Source organism: Dendrobates tinctorius, unplaced genomic scaffold, assembly GCF_039654945.1.
Source record: "Dendrobates tinctorius isolate UK_male_01 unplaced genomic scaffold, ASM3965494v1 ptg000058l, whole genome shotgun sequence".
Lineage (NCBI taxonomy): Eukaryota > Metazoa > Chordata > Amphibia > Anura > Dendrobatidae > Dendrobates > Dendrobates tinctorius.
In genome coordinates, this window is record NW_027361726.1 from 24,828,676 (window position 1) to 24,845,103 (window position 16,428).

Here is a 16,428-nt window from a genome sequence, read left to right on the forward strand (position 1 = left end):
GCACCCCAGTTCAAAATAACTGTTACTGTAACTAGTTAAGCAAGTTGAAGATGAAATGATAATGATCTCTAAAAGGGCTGAAGTTGAAATGTGTTATCTTTGTATTTTAGGCAAGAAAAAAAAATATATGATTTATTATAATTTTTTAAGATGTAAAAAGTTACTATAAAAACTTTGAATATATTTTTATAGTAACTTTTTACATCTTAAAAATTATTATATGATTATTATATGATTTATTATAATTTTTTATATTTTTTTCTTGCCTAAAATACAAAGAAAGATAACACATTTCAACTTCAGCCCTTTTAGAAATCACTTAATCTTCAACTTGCTTAACTATTCACAGTAGCAGTTATTTTGACCAGGGGTGCTCAAACTTTTACATGCATACACACTGCCTCATGTCTGCCAAGCAGCCAGACATCAGTGACTGGTACAAAAGGGCAGATGTGTGTCTGATGGACTGGGATGTAATCACACTTGGCACATGTCAGGCTCCTCAATGTGGAAGGAGCTTTCAGGGACCCACTAGAGGTTTTGTTGAATTGAGAAACAAAAAGGCAAAAAAAAATCAAGTGAAGAACAAGACAATGACAAATATGAAAATATATGAGATAGATAGAGGGCGAAAAGTGGCCAGTGACGATTGTATGAACAAATCGTGTTGTAAAACAAAAGCGTGAGGAGGCAGCAGAGAAAACCCACAGGGCAAGCAGGCACTGGATCTCCATGTAAGACTGTCAGCATATAACCCGACCAACACCATCTCATACTGACTGTCACGACTCTGTTGTTGGGTGTCCCAGGACTAGAGGCTCCTTCCCTGTCCCTAACACCAGGGGGTGCCCTAGCTCACCCTGTTCCCCGGATTACTTTTGATGGTGAAGACGCCAGGACCACCTACCTTGCCTTAGCTCCCGAATCCGCCCTCAATCTGTACCCCACCTCCCACCCAGTGAAGAGAGGAGTAGTAGTTTACTGTAACGCACCAATCAGACTAACAAGGTAATACGAACAGGGGTAATGAAAAATACTAAACATACAAATACAGTGCTGGGCAAATTAATTGGGACAGCATTTTTTTAAGTAAAATTATAAGTTGGTTACCAGTCAGTGATTCAAACCAGTTTTAACTGCTTTGAACAGGCACTAACACCTGTTCAAAGCAGTTAAAACTGGTTTGAATCACTGACTGGTAACCACCTTACGATTTTACTTAAAAAAATGCTGTCCCAATTAATTTGTACAGCACTGTTTACTCACACATATAACAGAGGAAGGCACCAGGAAAAGGAGGATGGGGTAAGAAACAAAGTGGCAGAAGAAAAGCAATCACACTTACTAAACCTAGCAATTGTCACAGATCCACCAAACGCCTTCTCCAACAACAACTACCAACCACCTCCAACCATGCAGCATAAGTTATCTTTGACAATGAGGATCCAGATTATATAGGAGATGGGAATGGCTAACAGTTCACAGCTGAGAGGCTTAATACAGGAAAGCTTCCAGGAGCTCTCAACTGAGCAGATTAACCCGTGCACCGCTAAAAGAAACCGGTACCATTTAATATGAAGGTGAATTGCGTGTAATCAGTGTAGAAGTAGGAGAAATCAGACGCTGCGGTCTACTTGGTCTTCTCTGTCACGGTAAAGAGCAATTGTCTGGTGTCTGCAACCATCAGCAATAAGATCTTCCCTGTACATAGGGGGCAGTATTATAGTAGTTATATTCTTGTACATAGGAGCAGTATTATAGTAGTTATATTCTTGTACATAGGGGCAGTATTATAGTAGTTATACTCTTGTACATAGGGGCAGTATTATAGTAGTTATATTCTTGTACATAGGGGGCAGTAATATAGTAGTTATATTATTGTACATAGGAGCAGTAATATAGCAGTTATATTCTTGTACATATGGGCAGTATTATAGTGGTTATACTCTTGTACATAGGGGCAGTATTATAGTAGTTATATTCTTGTACATAGGAGCAGTATTATAGTAGTTATACTCTTGTACATGGGGACAGTATTATAGTAGCTATATTCCTGTATATGGGGGCAGTATTATAGTAATTATATTCTTGTACATAGGGGGCAGTATTATTGTAGTTATATTCTTGTACATATGAGCAGTATTATAGTAGTTATATTCTTGTACATAGGAGCAGTATTATAGTAGTTATATTCTTGTACATAGGGGGCAGTATTCTTTATATTACTGTACAACATTTTGTAAGTTTATTACTAATCTTACTTCCCTCCTGTCTCTCTCTCTCTGTCTCTCTTTTTAGAAAGCCATTGAAGCAGATAATGCCGGAGTTAATCCCATTGGGAACTACTCAAATAGCAGCAGCCACTGGGACCTCGGCAGCGCCTTCTTTTTTGCTGGAACAGTAATAACCACGATAGGTGAGTTTTAAGTGACAGATTCTCAGATGGCTTACATCTTACCATTCACATTTCCCACTCCCACCCTTTGCTCTATTACTGTCTGCTTTTTAGAAGATGCACTTTTCAGGACAGTTCATTACCTTTTATAATTTTTGAATTATACATGACCAAAAGCATCCGCAGAATACAGAGAAAAAAAAATAAAAAAATCAATATTACTACATAATTGTGCACAGGGTGAAAAGTGAAGTGCAGAGGAAAGTGACATGGAGCAAATATACGCAGCGCAAACCACAGCGACCGTCTCTCAAGGTTGCAATGTTGAGAAATTTTGGTTTTACAATAGTGCGATCTGCAGGCCCCGAATGTTTCCAATGTGACGATTCATCTTCTGTCTCCAGGTTATGGGAACATTGCCCCCAGTACAGAAGGAGGGAAGATTTTCTGCATCCTGTATGCAATTTTTGGAATCCCTCTCTTTGGCTTTTTGTTGGCTGGAATTGGGGACCAACTGGGCACAATTTTTGGAAAAAGCATCGCAAGGGTGGAGAAAGTCTTTAGGGTAAGTGTTGCGAAGGAGCAGTTACTTTGTGCATCTTGTAGATGAAGTTTGATTATTCAGGGACCTTTAGAAAGCCCATGGACAATATATTAGATGATAATTGGGGTGGGTTGACCCTCGCCCGGTGTTGTTCTCTCCCTATTAAAAAGAATGTGCACGCTGCCCAACCAGAGGCGATGCCCCTTATTAGTCAGAACCAGCCTCTCTGCTGCAGCGAAGCCCCCTAATTCCTGCTGAGCCCATTACCCTAATGAGCAGATATCCATAAAATGCTGTATATATATTTAATGAGCCGCATTGTGAAAGTCTCTGAAGACGTGGCGCTGTTAGGAGTGTGTAAATTGGGCTCATGGTGCGTAAACCCAGACACCACGACTTTATAGACGGGTCTCCAAGAAGAAAGTAGAAAGTCAAAGTTACAAGTAATTATATAAAGTGCTCGTTACTGCGGTCTCACACTGCAGGAGGCAAATTGTGAGAATAAAAGCAGCGCAGGGATAATACCGACACACTGGGCTAATCCATTATTCATCCAGCATCACGTGTACAAAAACAGCCTTTATACCCCAGTGGTTACTGCTTATCAGCCCTAATGGTGGCACATTCCTGCGCTAGTTGGTGACATCATCAGGTCTCGTGTGATGTCACTGTGGGCAGATCAGAGAGATGGAGTTGATCAATGCAGAGCGAGAGCGGTGTCCATCTCCGTTGCCAGGTAGGAGACCTTTCCTTTATCTCATAGTGTGCTACTCCAGTCACAGCCAAAGCTGCTTTCAGAATGATGCTGGTGTCCATCAACTGGGAGGTAGTAGAGCGATAGAGAAAACTAGAAAGAATAAGAGCGCTTCCCACCATAGTGAAGCGCAAACAAGAACAAGCCAGAGAGACAACAGAAGGATGAAAGAGCGCCCCACCGGGGTGGAGAGCAAACAAGAGCAAGCCAGAGAAACAACAGAAGGAAGAAAGAGCGCCCCACCGTGGTGGAGAGCAAATGCGAAAGAAGGAAGGAAGAGCACCCCATCATGGTGGAGAGCAAACTAGAGCGAGCCCTGGTGTGTTGGATGTTCGTAGATACATTATAGTATCTTGACATGATCAAGTGTTTCCACTAACGGGAGCAGTAACAGCTTTGTGATTGCAGCTCTGGAGGTGGCTAAAATACACTGGATGCCCTCTGCTCCCTCCATTCCTGAAGGCAGACCGGTCACCAACCCCTTCATTACAGCAAAGGCCTTGCCAGATCTTCACAAGTGCACTGAGATTAAGGGTCCATGTCACAAAGTTGCCATTATGATGCCCCTGGAGCAGCGGGGTCCCAGTCCTACTTCACTGAAATCACCTATTTTAATGGGTAGAGAGAATCTGAAACAATCCCCTCTGTAGTCGTGGGAGATTCAGAAGAGGCCGTTATTCTAGCTACAATGTTGCATGCGCCCGATCCCTCCTCCTGATACTTTGTATCATCTCCCGGCTCCTGTTCAGGGCGCTCCGGTTATGGAGGAGGATGCGCTGCTGATTCATTGTCAGGGGCATTAGCACTTCTATAGGCAGAGGAAACCCCTGACTGTTACCATGGAAACAGTAATAAAATGTAACGTCCCCAACATATCAGATCAGCAGGATTCTGCGCTCGTCGCCTCTGGGTCCTTTACATTCCCAGGAGGTTCTTCTGAGGCCGAGCATGAAGGCATCCCATCCCTTCCCAGGTAAATTACCACCTCATTTGCATACAAGCTCATTTACATGTTTCTTATCTTAAAAAAATGAATAAAATATAAAACCAGGAAAACGCAAAAAAGGAGCAAATGTAGAGAACTATTCGGCTCCTGTGTTCATAGATCTGGTTGTACGTGTCCGATGGAAATCATACTTCCCTCTGACCACACTATTAGTATCTGACCTCCCCCGTTTTCGGTGCCCTCCATTATACACTTGCAGTAACAATGTATCTAACCAGGAGTCTTTGTTCCAGAAGAAGCAGGTGAGCCAGACCAAGATCCGCGTCATCTCCACCATCTTGTTCATCGTGGCCGGGTGTCTGGTGTTCGTCACCATCCCGGCCGTCATCTTCAAACAGATCGAGGGATGGACGGAGCTGGAGTCCATTTACTTTGTGGTGGTTACACTCACAACTGTCGGCTTTGGGGACTATGTGGCAGGTAAGAGACTGCAGGAACCGATGTATGCATCTAATCCAGTCATGTGCGATACGTTTGCAGCGCTGTGCATCTAATCCTTATGTTGGGTGATCAGGTCTGAGCTGTGTATCTAATCCTATCATGTGTGAGACGGTCCCGGAGGACCACATAGCACTACTCCCCCTATCATGTCCTGCGGAGCCCCCTCAGTATACACATGTTCTGCACAGGGTCCCTCCCCCACTATAATAATCCGATGAGCCCATCCCGAAATGAATTATATATGAGGCACGTGTCAGGGTTAATAATTGGGCGGCTACTACTGGGGGCAGGAGGGGGTCTATCAGCAATACTGAGCAAAGGCTGAAGAAGCACATGGGAGAGGCTCTGTAGGAGAGAGAGGCTCTGCAGGAGAGAGAGGCGGATACTCCCCACCGGCGGTCACTATGAAGCGTACAGATGTTAGATCAGATTATTTTATCCTAGATAAATATATATTTCTATATTTAATATTGCTTTTACATTATTCTGTGACTTTCAGTTCATTTTTATCTCGTATCAGGTTCTCTTGCATATTTTACATTAGTGTTTATTTTAATGACTTTATATACAGTGAAGGAAATAAGTATTTGATCCTTTGCTGATTTTGTAAGTTTGCCCACTGACAAAGACAGTCTATTTTAAGGGTAGTTTAATTTTAACATTGAGAGATAGAATATCAAAAATAAAATCCAGAAAATCACATTATATAAATGTATTTGCATTTTGCTGTGAGAAATAAGTAATTGATCCCCTACCAACCATTATGCGTTCTGGCTCCTACAGACCAGTTAGATGCTTCTAATCAGCTCATTACCTGCATTAAAGACAGCTGTCTTACATAGTCACCTTTATAAAAGACTCCTGTCCACAGACTCAATTAATCTGTCAGACTCTACAACATGGGCAAGACGAAAGAGCTTCCTAAGGGTGTCAGAGACGAGAGCATAGACCTGCACAAAGCTGGAATGGGCTAAAAAACCATAAGTAAGACGCTGGGTGAGAAGGAGACAACTGTTGGTGCAATAGTAAAAAAAAATGAAAGAAATACAAAATGACTGTCAATCGACATTGATCTGGGGCACCATGCAAAATCTCACCTCGTAGGGTAACCTTGATCATGACAAAGGTGAGAGATCAGCCTAAAACTACACGGGGAGAACTGGTGAATGATCTCAAGGCAGCTGGGACCACAGTCACCAAGAAAACTATTGGTAACACATTACGCCGCAAAGGTTTAAAATCCTGCAGTGCTCGCAAGGTCCCCCTGTTCAAGAAGGCACATGTGCAGGACCCTCTGAAGTTTGTCAGTGAACACCTGGATGATTCTGTGAGTGATTCGGAGAAGGTGCTGTGGTCAGATGAGACAAAAATTGAGCTCTTTGGCATTAACTCAACTCGCCGTGCTTGGAGGAAGAGAAATGCTACCTATGACCCAAAGAACACCATCCCCACTGTCAAGCATAGAGGTAGAAACATTATGTTTTGGGAGGTGTTTATCTGCTAAGGGCACAGAGCTACTTCACCACATCAATGGGAGAATGGATGGAGCCATGTATCGTAAAATCCTGAGTGACAACCTCCTTCCCTCCGTCAGGACATTAAAAATGGGTCGTAGCTGGGTCTTCCAGCAAGACAATGACCCAAAGTATACAGCCAAGTCAACAAAGGAGTGGCTAAAAAAGAAGAACATTAAGGTCATGGAGTGACCTAGCCAGTCTCCAGACTTTAATCCCATAGAAAACTTATGGAGGGAGTTGAAGCTCCAAGTTGCCAAGGGACAGCCTCAAAATCTTAAATGATTTAGAAATGATCTGCAAAGAGGAGTGGACCAAGATTCTTCCTGACATGTGCGCAAACATCATCATCAACTACAAAAATAGTCTGACTGCTGTGCTTGCCAACAAGGGTATTGCCACCAAGTATTAAGTCTTGTTTGCCAGAGGGATCAAATACTTATTTCTCACTACAAAATGCAAATAAATTTATATAATGTATACAATTTGATTGTCACGGAGTGACTGACCAGTGTGACATGACTCAACGGTCACGAAACGGCACAAACACAATGCCGATGGAATAGGGGAGAGGAAGGCCCTGACAATAGAGAATCAGGGACGGTCACCTCCTGAGCTCCACTGTGAGCCTGGCCCTGTTCTCACCTAACACCCTATGCAGGTCCTTCCCCCTGCCGACGTCAGGATACCTCATCCCTATTTGTCACCTAGATCTGCCATTGCTAGTGCACTGGCCGGCATGGAGCTCTAGCCTCACCTCTGCAGATAAAACACACAGGGGGAAGTGACAGACACCAAAGAGACAAGGTAACAAAAATACAACACTTAGCTTCTGCACTCCGCTGCTTAACTCCACACCACAGATAGCACAGCAACAGGAATCCAAAAACCAGACTTGGCTGACACCAGAGAACTGCTTCTGCAAAGGTTGGTCTCCAAAGAGGAACTGTATCACCAAAAGTCAGCTGATGCAACAGGTGACCTTTTAAATGATATGGGAGTGGTCACCAACAACATTAGCTGACCCAGCAGCACTGCAGTAACACCAGCTCGCCAGTGGGGAAAAACCCCCGTTCGCCTAAAATGAAAAAACTTTAATGTGAGAGGAACCAGAGCTGCCACAAATCAAAAAATGGATCGTGACAGTACCCCCCTTTCAATGAGGGGCCTCTGGACCCTCAACACTGGACCTCACCAGTCAACAAGTTACGGTGAGGATGCCTCGATAAACCAGAGTTCACCTCGGCAGTCACCTGACCCTCAGGTTTATGGCAAACGCAACCTAATGGAGGTGACAAAAACGTAGGCTCTGGAGGTGCCACAAATCACCAGAGTGCTGACCTGGGGAATGAGTTGTGTACATGTATAACTGGGGGTAACTCCAATTGGAAAGTCCCCGGGCTGAGAATGGCCGACAACTGATATGGCCCGATCACCCTAGAACTCCAGGTCCCAGTAGCACATTTCCACCTGATGTTTTTGATGGACACCCACACGTACTTATTCACACACAGATCTGGACCTGAACGTTTATTGCCACGCATACGTCTGCCACAAGATTGTGAACTCTTAGAAGAACCGACAACAGAGGCATCCCCCTGTGTCTCCAAACTCCCACCCCCACAATGCTCAGAGGGAACCACCACCCTCCCCTGACCCCTTCTCCTGTGAGGACTCCGACACTCAGGGTTAGCTTGTGGTGAAGGTTGAGACTTGCCCCTACTCCCTGGCAGCACCTTTTCTGCCCCCACCGGAGAAGAAGGGGACGGTTGTAGATGAACGGCAGAGATCGTAGCTCCTGGACAGCAGTCCTTACACAACTGATCCCAGCTGACTACTTCCCTGGACTCCCAATCTATCACCGGGTTGTGTTTTTTCAACCAAGGGAGTCCTGAAACGATGGGTGTTGGTGTAGGAGGAAGGGCCGGAACCAAGGGGACCGTCATCTAAGTTCCTAGGGGGTCTGTTTCCGGGGAGCAGAGTTAGGGGACGGACCGCTGAGACTGACAGAATAGTTGGGGGCGGAGCCTATATAAAAGGGGCGGAGGGCGCCAGTCAGGGTGAGTCAGCAGAATGGGAGAGAAGGAGCAGAGCAGGAGACCGTGGGAGCGCCAGGGAGCGAGAGCCACGAGCAGAAACCAGAAAGAAGGACAGCGACAGGAGGGAGGTTCACGGTGGACTGCAGAGAGACGGCGCTGAGCCGACTGACAGAAGACCGCTGCTTCACTCCAGCACGCGGCCGTTGCCACCTCACTCCAGCTCGCGGCTGCGGCCTGCCCGCAGTCACCTGCAGCCGCTGCCACTTCACTCCAGCTCGCGGTTGCGGCCTGCCCGCTGCGGCCCACAGCCACTGCCGCTCCACTCCCGACCGCGGCTGCGGCTTGTCCATTGCCGTTCGCAGCCGCCACCGCCCCGCTCCAGTCTGTGACAAGGGCCGGGCCATCGCCCACCGCGGGTGCCCCAGTGCAGCCGCTGGCTGCGCCAGTGGCCTACCAACCGCCACTTAGCCCCGCCACTACCTGCCCCCGTACAGGGGCTTCGGCCTCGAACATTCCGCCAAAGAACCCTTCTAGGGCCTGTTGTGCCCCTGCTTCGCCTGGGCATCGGAACGCCTGAAGACTACGCCAGATCCTCAGCAGCTGGGCCCAGCGGCTGCGACGCCGAAGCACCATCGTCCAGGACGCCGAGGGACGTAAGGACGGATAAGTGACACTACATAACTAAGGACCCTAATCCCATATACCGCTATACAGGATAACTAAGAGATCCCAAACATAATAAAAATAATTTTTATTTCAAATTAATTAAAAACACATCTTAAAAAAGCAAAATGCCGTATATAGGAGACGCCAGAGCACAAGATTACAATAATACAGCAATAAGGCATCTATATCAATATCACTACATAACACATATAAGTGATGTTATAATTTATGCTAATAAATATAATCCATATTATTATACAGCAGTGCAATCATAATATATGTGCCGAAATAACGCATGAACAATAACACTTGCTCCAATGAGCTACCAATGTCACATGTGCTACACTTTCAGAACACTGCTTGACTAGTATATTTATATCTCAAAAAATGTCTTATTAAAATGTAAAGACAGATAGTAATACTAATAATTAGCATAAAAGAGGTGCCTTATTAACAAAACAAAACAAAATAGGACTGACGGTAAACGGCAGGCCGGCAATGAGAAACAGACCAGAGTCAAATGTAAGGTAACAAGACCCACTATATATCAAAAGGGAGATTCCCCAGCCCTTTAACCATCAAAGTCCAAGGTATAATGTCAATATTTACCAGTATTAGTAGGTGCCCGTGGCGTCCCCTCACCCCGACGCACGTTTCGCCGCCAGCTTCTTCCATTTTGCTTTTTTAAGATGTGTTTTTAATTCATTTGAAATAAAAATTATTTTTATTATGCTTGGGATGTCTTCATTATCCTGTATAGCGGTATATGGGATTAGTGTTATATTCTCTGATGTGAAGTGCCCTAAGAAATTAATACAGGACATTGGTTGAATAACTAAGGACCTGTAGTCGGCCATACCGCGGCCCTATAGTGACCGGCCTTTGCCGGAGTAGTCGTGTTCCTATAACCAATGTTTGCTTGTATGGGGTCCCTGCGAGGACAATTTCTGTTATTTTGTGTGGTTGCTTAGGATAGCCCTACCGGCATCATTCCATAAAAGTTATCACCAAAAGTTCAATCCGTCTCGCGTCTCGTCACTGCATCCCACGTACCTGCTATTACCACATTGGCATTCCCCCCAAGACGTAGCACGACATGGACTCCTCATGACGAGTCCCTATACGCAGGTGTATATCATCCATGACTTGGGTAACCCTCCCCTAGCTGAGTGGAACGGAGTCAATGCCCGGGACGCTTAGTGGTCTCGTTAGCGTCCTACTCCTCAGGCCATGGGTCTGGACAAAGTGAGCATCCACCAGATTGACACCTGCTCCACTGTCCACAAGCACCGGTATACTCTCAGTTACCCAACCATCACTTCAGCTGACAAGGTACACTGAGGGGAAAAAATGGAGGAAATATACACTCCCTGGTCGCTTCCCTCCACATGACCAGGGGGACGCTTCTTAGATGGTACTACTTTGGCGCGAGCTGGGCAGACCCCGATTAAATGACCAGTCTGCCCACAGAAAAAACATGCCCCCACACCACGGCGAACCGCAGGCAACCCCGTTTGGGAACCAACTCCTCCCACCTGCATTGGTTCGTCCACCTGCTCAGTGTGTCCTCCTCCCTAGCAAGGACCACAGGGGGCACATTTGGTGTATGCCTCTCCCTCAAGCGTCTATCCACCCGGATGGCAAGGGACATGGCGGTCTCCAACGACCTGGGGGTGGAGTACTGCACAAAAGTATCCTGCAACCTTGGGGACAGACCTTGCATAAAATGGCTCCTAAGGGCAGATTCATTCCACTGTATGTCAGTGGCCCACCTCCTGAGCTCTAAGGGTATGTGCACACGCTGCGGATTCTGCTGCGTTTCCGCAGCGTTTTTGGCTCTGCAGAAACGCTGCAGATTCTGCTGCGTTGTACAGTACCTTTATTTCCTATGGAAATAAAAAAAAGCTGTGCACATGCTGCGGATTTTTCCGCGCGGTTTTGCTGCGGTTTACAATCCGCAGCATGTCAATTGTTTGGTGCAGAAACGCTGCGGTTTTACACCTCATCCATTATGAGGTGTAAAACCGCAGGGCAAAACCGCGGAAAAAACGCAGATAATCCGCAGATAAACCGCAGCAAAACCGCAGCACTTTGTCCTGCGGATTTCCTGCGGTTTTCTCTACAAAATCCGCAGAGACTAAAAACTACGTGTGCACATAGCCTAAGCAGTACTCCTCAGCCGGCCGTCCCCCCTGCTTGATTTTACGGAGTTGTGAATTCACCAGGCAGACGCCATCAGGATCTCCATACACCAGCACCAGAGCCGCGAAAAACTTGTCCACCGACCGCAGAGATGGTGAATCGGTCGGCAGGGAGAAGGCCCAGGATTGGGGATCACCCTTAAGAAGGGAGACTATGATTCCCACCCATTGTTACTCACTCCCTGATGAACGAGGGCGAAGCTTGAAGTATAATTTTCAGGCTTCCTGAAAAGCCAGAAATCTATCTCTCCCTCCAGCGAACCTGTCAGGGAGAGATATCTTCGGTTCTGGTTGAGCCTGCACCAGAGCCAAGGCCCAGAACCCCATCAACTGCTGCAGCACCACCTCAACACGCAGCACCTTGAGCTCATCGGTGAGAGCAGTTGGACAAAGGCCTGCATTTGAGCCATGGTTCACCAGAAAAAAAAAAATGGACGGTTGATGATAATGTCACGGAGTGACTGACCAATGTGACACGACTCAACAGTTGGTCGGTCTCCAAACAGCACAAACACAACGCCAACCTTTTAAAGGATTTGGGAGTGTTCACCAGCCACATCAGCTGGCCCAGCAGCACTACAGTAACACTAGCTCGCCAGCAGGAAAAAACTGCATTCAACCCCCGCTGGCCTGAAAGGAAAAAAGTTTTAATGTCAGTGGAACCAGAGCTGCCACAAGTCCAAAAATGGATCGTGACATTGATTTTCTGAATTTTATTTTTGATATTCTATCTCTCAATGTTAAAATTAACCTATCCTTAAAATTATAGACTGTTCATGTCTTTGTCAGTGGGCAAACTTACAAAATCAGCAAGGGATCGAATACTTATTTCCTTCACTGTATAGTTGATCCTTGTTTATCACGTTTTTTGTGGTGGTATATACAGCCCCTGGCAAAAATTATGGAATCACCGGCCTTGGAGGATGTTCATTCAGTTGTTTAATTTTAAACCAACAACTTAGTGAAAAACAAAATCACTTAATAACTCTAATGCGTAAATGGATATTCATTATTAGCATAATAACCTTCTCAAAAAAGATGAATAAACCAAAAGGAGTCGAGAAAAATAAAGACTCAAATAAATTTATTTAATTGCACAAAAAAGGAAAAACAGAGCAAATGGACATAATAAAATACCATAAGATAATATCACAAGGAGATAGATGCATAATAGACACATTGGCCACATTAGCAAAGTGATCATATGAACATTATAGCAATAATAAAGTGCATAGTGTGAACAGGCTACAAACAGCCATTCATAAAGTGCATAGAAAATATGACTAGATCATAGATACCCGTAATAAATGGCTCAGTGCGTCTCAAGCTCCCTCCTACTTACTTTTTTAAACCAAGCATAGAGAAAAAATTATGGAATCATGAAAAACAAACCAACAAAAAAAACACTCCAACACATCACTAGTATTTTGTTGCACCACCTCTGGCTTTTATAACATGTTGCAGTCTCTGAGGCATGGGCTTAATGAGTGTCAAACAGTACTCTTCATCAATCTGGCTCCAACTTTCTCTGATTGCTGTTGCCAGATCAGCTTTGCAGGTTGGAGCCTTGTCATGGACCATTGTCTTCAACTTCCACCAAAGATTTTCAATTGGATTGAGATTCTGACTATTTGCAGGCCATGACATTGACCTTATGTGTCTTTTTTCAAGGAATGTTTTCACAGTTTTTGCTCTATGGCAGGATGCATTATAATCTTGAAAAATGATTCCATCATCCCCAAACATCCTTTCAACTGATGGGATAAGAAAAGTGTCCAAAATAGTTATAGTTGTTTTTTTCTGTTTAGGTGTTAATGATGGCTTTCGTTTAGCTTTTCTGTATGTAAATCACATTTCCTTTAGGCGGTTTCTTACAGTTCGGTCACAGACATTGACTCCAGTTTCCTCCCATTCGTTCCTCATTTGTTTTGTTGTGCATTTCCTGTTTTGGAGACATATTGCTTTAAGTTTCTGGTCTTGACGCTTTGATGTCTTTCTTGGTCTACCAGTTTGTTTGCCTTTAACAACCTTCCCATGTTGTTTGCATTTGGTCCAGATTTTAGACACAGCTGACTGTTAACAACCAACATCTTTTGCAACATTGCATGATGATTTACCCTCTTTTAAGAGTTTGATAATCCTCTCCTTTTGTGTCTATTGACATCTCTCGTGTTGGAGCCATGATTCATGTCAGTCCACTTGGTGCAACAGCTCTCCAAGGTGTGCTCACCTAGTTTTGGGAATGAAAATTTACAGGGTGATTCCATAATTTTTTCCTCAGAATTGAGTGATTCCATAATTTTTTCCCTATGCTTGGTTTAAAAAAGTAACCATTACCGATTACCACATTTTTTGTTCTTGATTTCTTTTAGTGTTTCTTAAAGCTGGAAAGTTGCCATTTTAATTGACATTAGTGTCACGTGCCCCGTCCTGTGTGACACGACCAGCGGGCCGGTAACTAATACAACAGGACACGGCACGTGTAATTGTCCAGTGTGACGCGGCCCGCAGGCCGGTAACTAATACAACAAGACACAGGGGATATGGAAACATTTACAACGGTGGGCCCTACGATAGGGAACGGGGGGATGTGGCGACCTCCTGCACTCCCCTGAGTCAGTGTCCCTAACAATCGTAACATTCCCTATACAGGCTCCTCACCTGTCGCCGATCAGGATACCTGTCACCCTAGCACACCCTACACCTATTCCTTACTAGGGAGCTGGGTGGTGCAGGCACTGGCCCCACCGTTGTGCTAACACCAACGTGAGGAAAAGTGACAAACAGGGAAACACTTAGCTTTGCTCTGATGCACTTGCTCCAGGCAACAGAGTCCAACACCTGAGTGCATCTTCCTCCCACCATGTCCAACACCTGGGTGCAGCTGTCCAGCAATGGAGTCCAGCACCTGAGTGCAGCTTCCAGCAAAAGAGTCCAGCAACTGAGTGCAGCTTTACACCATAGCTGCCACTCCACCAAGCTTTGCAAGAATTCTTCACTGACACCATAGCTGCCACTCCACCATGCTTTACATGAACTCCTCGCTGACACCATAGCTGCCAATCCAGGACTCTGACTGAGCTGTCCTGGACTCTCCTCAGCTCCTTCCTTCACCCATGCAACAACAATATCACCAACGTGGGTGAGCACAACTGACACACCTTTATTGAGTAAACACACCTGTTAGTGATTCCCGTGCAATTACACTAACCACCACCGGGGGCAAACTATCTCTAAAAACACCAGTGCAATGACCATACTGGCCACCGGGGCAAAGCTATCTCTAAGCACACCAGTGCAATGACCATACTGGCCACCGGGGACAAAACTATCTCTAAGCACAAAGCTTAGAGAGAGGAAAAAAAAAAGGTTACCGCATGGATCATGACAATTAGTTTTGTGCTATGTCTGTGATCTGCTTTTTTTCTACAAAATTAAACAACTGAATATACATCCTCCAAGGCCAGTGATTCCATAATTTTTGCCAGGGGTTGTATTTCTGGAACGGCATCTTTTAGATTGTTATTACTTTGAATAGTGACGTGTAAGTTTTGTATTTTGCATTTATAAAGAGGAATCAGCCGCCATCTTCAGAGTCATTAAATGTTACCTCATCCAATTAAAGCAGCTTTAAATTAATTATGTTCATTCCAATTAGAGTAAACAGCGAGCGCTTTGAATAAGGGTCTGTGGAGCGGCAGGGACTGGGCTCCGAGGCATCGCCCTCGTGCTGCGCAGAACATTACTACTGGAGAAGGAGGTTCTGCTCTTTCGCGGTGTCCTGATTTACTTTAACAATGAGACCGCTCGGGTCATCTGTATTATCAGGTTACTGTTATTCTGGTTGATCCCCTTCACCCACACACAAATGATGAAGCGGAAGGCCCCAACAGTAAGCGCGACAATGAAAAGGCCGGCAGACCCAAGAGCAGAGTCAGCGAGAGTTCATGTATTCACTGATCAATGGAAAGTTGTGCAGCCGTCATCTGGGGTGTAATGTGAAAAATCTGCAACAGCTCCCCTGCTACAACGGGCCATGTATTATCCACTGATTATATCACTATTCCCCAGATATACTGCAAGTAATAATATTCATGCGGTAACATCACCGCTCTCCAGATGTGAGTTATATTATACAGCACTGATATCACCACTCTCCAGATATCCCTTATATTATACAGCAGTGACATCACCGCTCTCCAGATATCAGTTATATTATACAGCGGTGACATCACCGCTCTCCAGATATCAGTTATATTATACAGCAGTGACATCACCGCTCTCCAGATATCAGTTATATTATACTGCAGTGACGTCACCGCTCTCCAGATGTGAGTTATATTATACAGCACTGATATCACCACACTCCAGATATCCCTTATATTATACAGCAGTGACATCACCGCTCTCCAGATATCAGTTATATTATACAGCGATGACATCACCGCTCTCCAGATATCAGTTATATTATACAGCGATGACATCACCGCTCTCCAGATATCAGTTATATTATACAGGATATGACATCACCGCTCTCCAGATGTGAGTTATATTATACAGCACTGATATCACCACTCTCCAGATATCCCTTATATTATACAGCAGTGACATCACCGCTCTCCAGATATCAGTTATATTATACAGCAGTGACATCACCACTCTCCAGAGATCAGTTATATTATACAGGATATGACATCACCGCTCTCCAGATAACAGTTATATTATACAGCGATGACATCACCGCTCTCCAGATATCAGTTATATTATACAGGATATGACATCACCGCTCTCCAGATGTGAGTTATATTATACAGCACTGATATCACCACTCTCCAGATATCCCTTATATTATACAGCAGTGACATCAC

General features: G+C 44.9%; 1 protein-coding gene across 4 annotated transcripts in view; it reads left to right on the plus strand.

Moving 5' to 3' along the window:
- The window catches only part of KCNK10 (potassium two pore domain channel subfamily K member 10), a 68,436-nt gene that overhangs the window by 39,018 nt on the left and 12,990 nt on the right, over positions 1-16,428 (plus strand). For 3 of the 4 annotated variants that reach the window (XR_012232703.1, XM_073578225.1, XM_073578223.1), the window contains exons 3-5: positions 2,299-2,416; positions 2,800-2,960; positions 4,933-5,119. Coding sequence is in view for 3 of the 4 variants with exons in the window: in XM_073578225.1 (XP_073434326.1) it covers positions 2,299-2,416; positions 2,800-2,960; positions 4,933-5,119 (466 nt within the window). In the remaining variant the exon portion in view is untranslated. The remainder of the gene's footprint in view (positions 1-2,298; positions 2,417-2,799; positions 2,961-4,932; positions 5,120-16,428) is intronic. The other variant, XM_073578224.1, reaches the window with a different exon arrangement.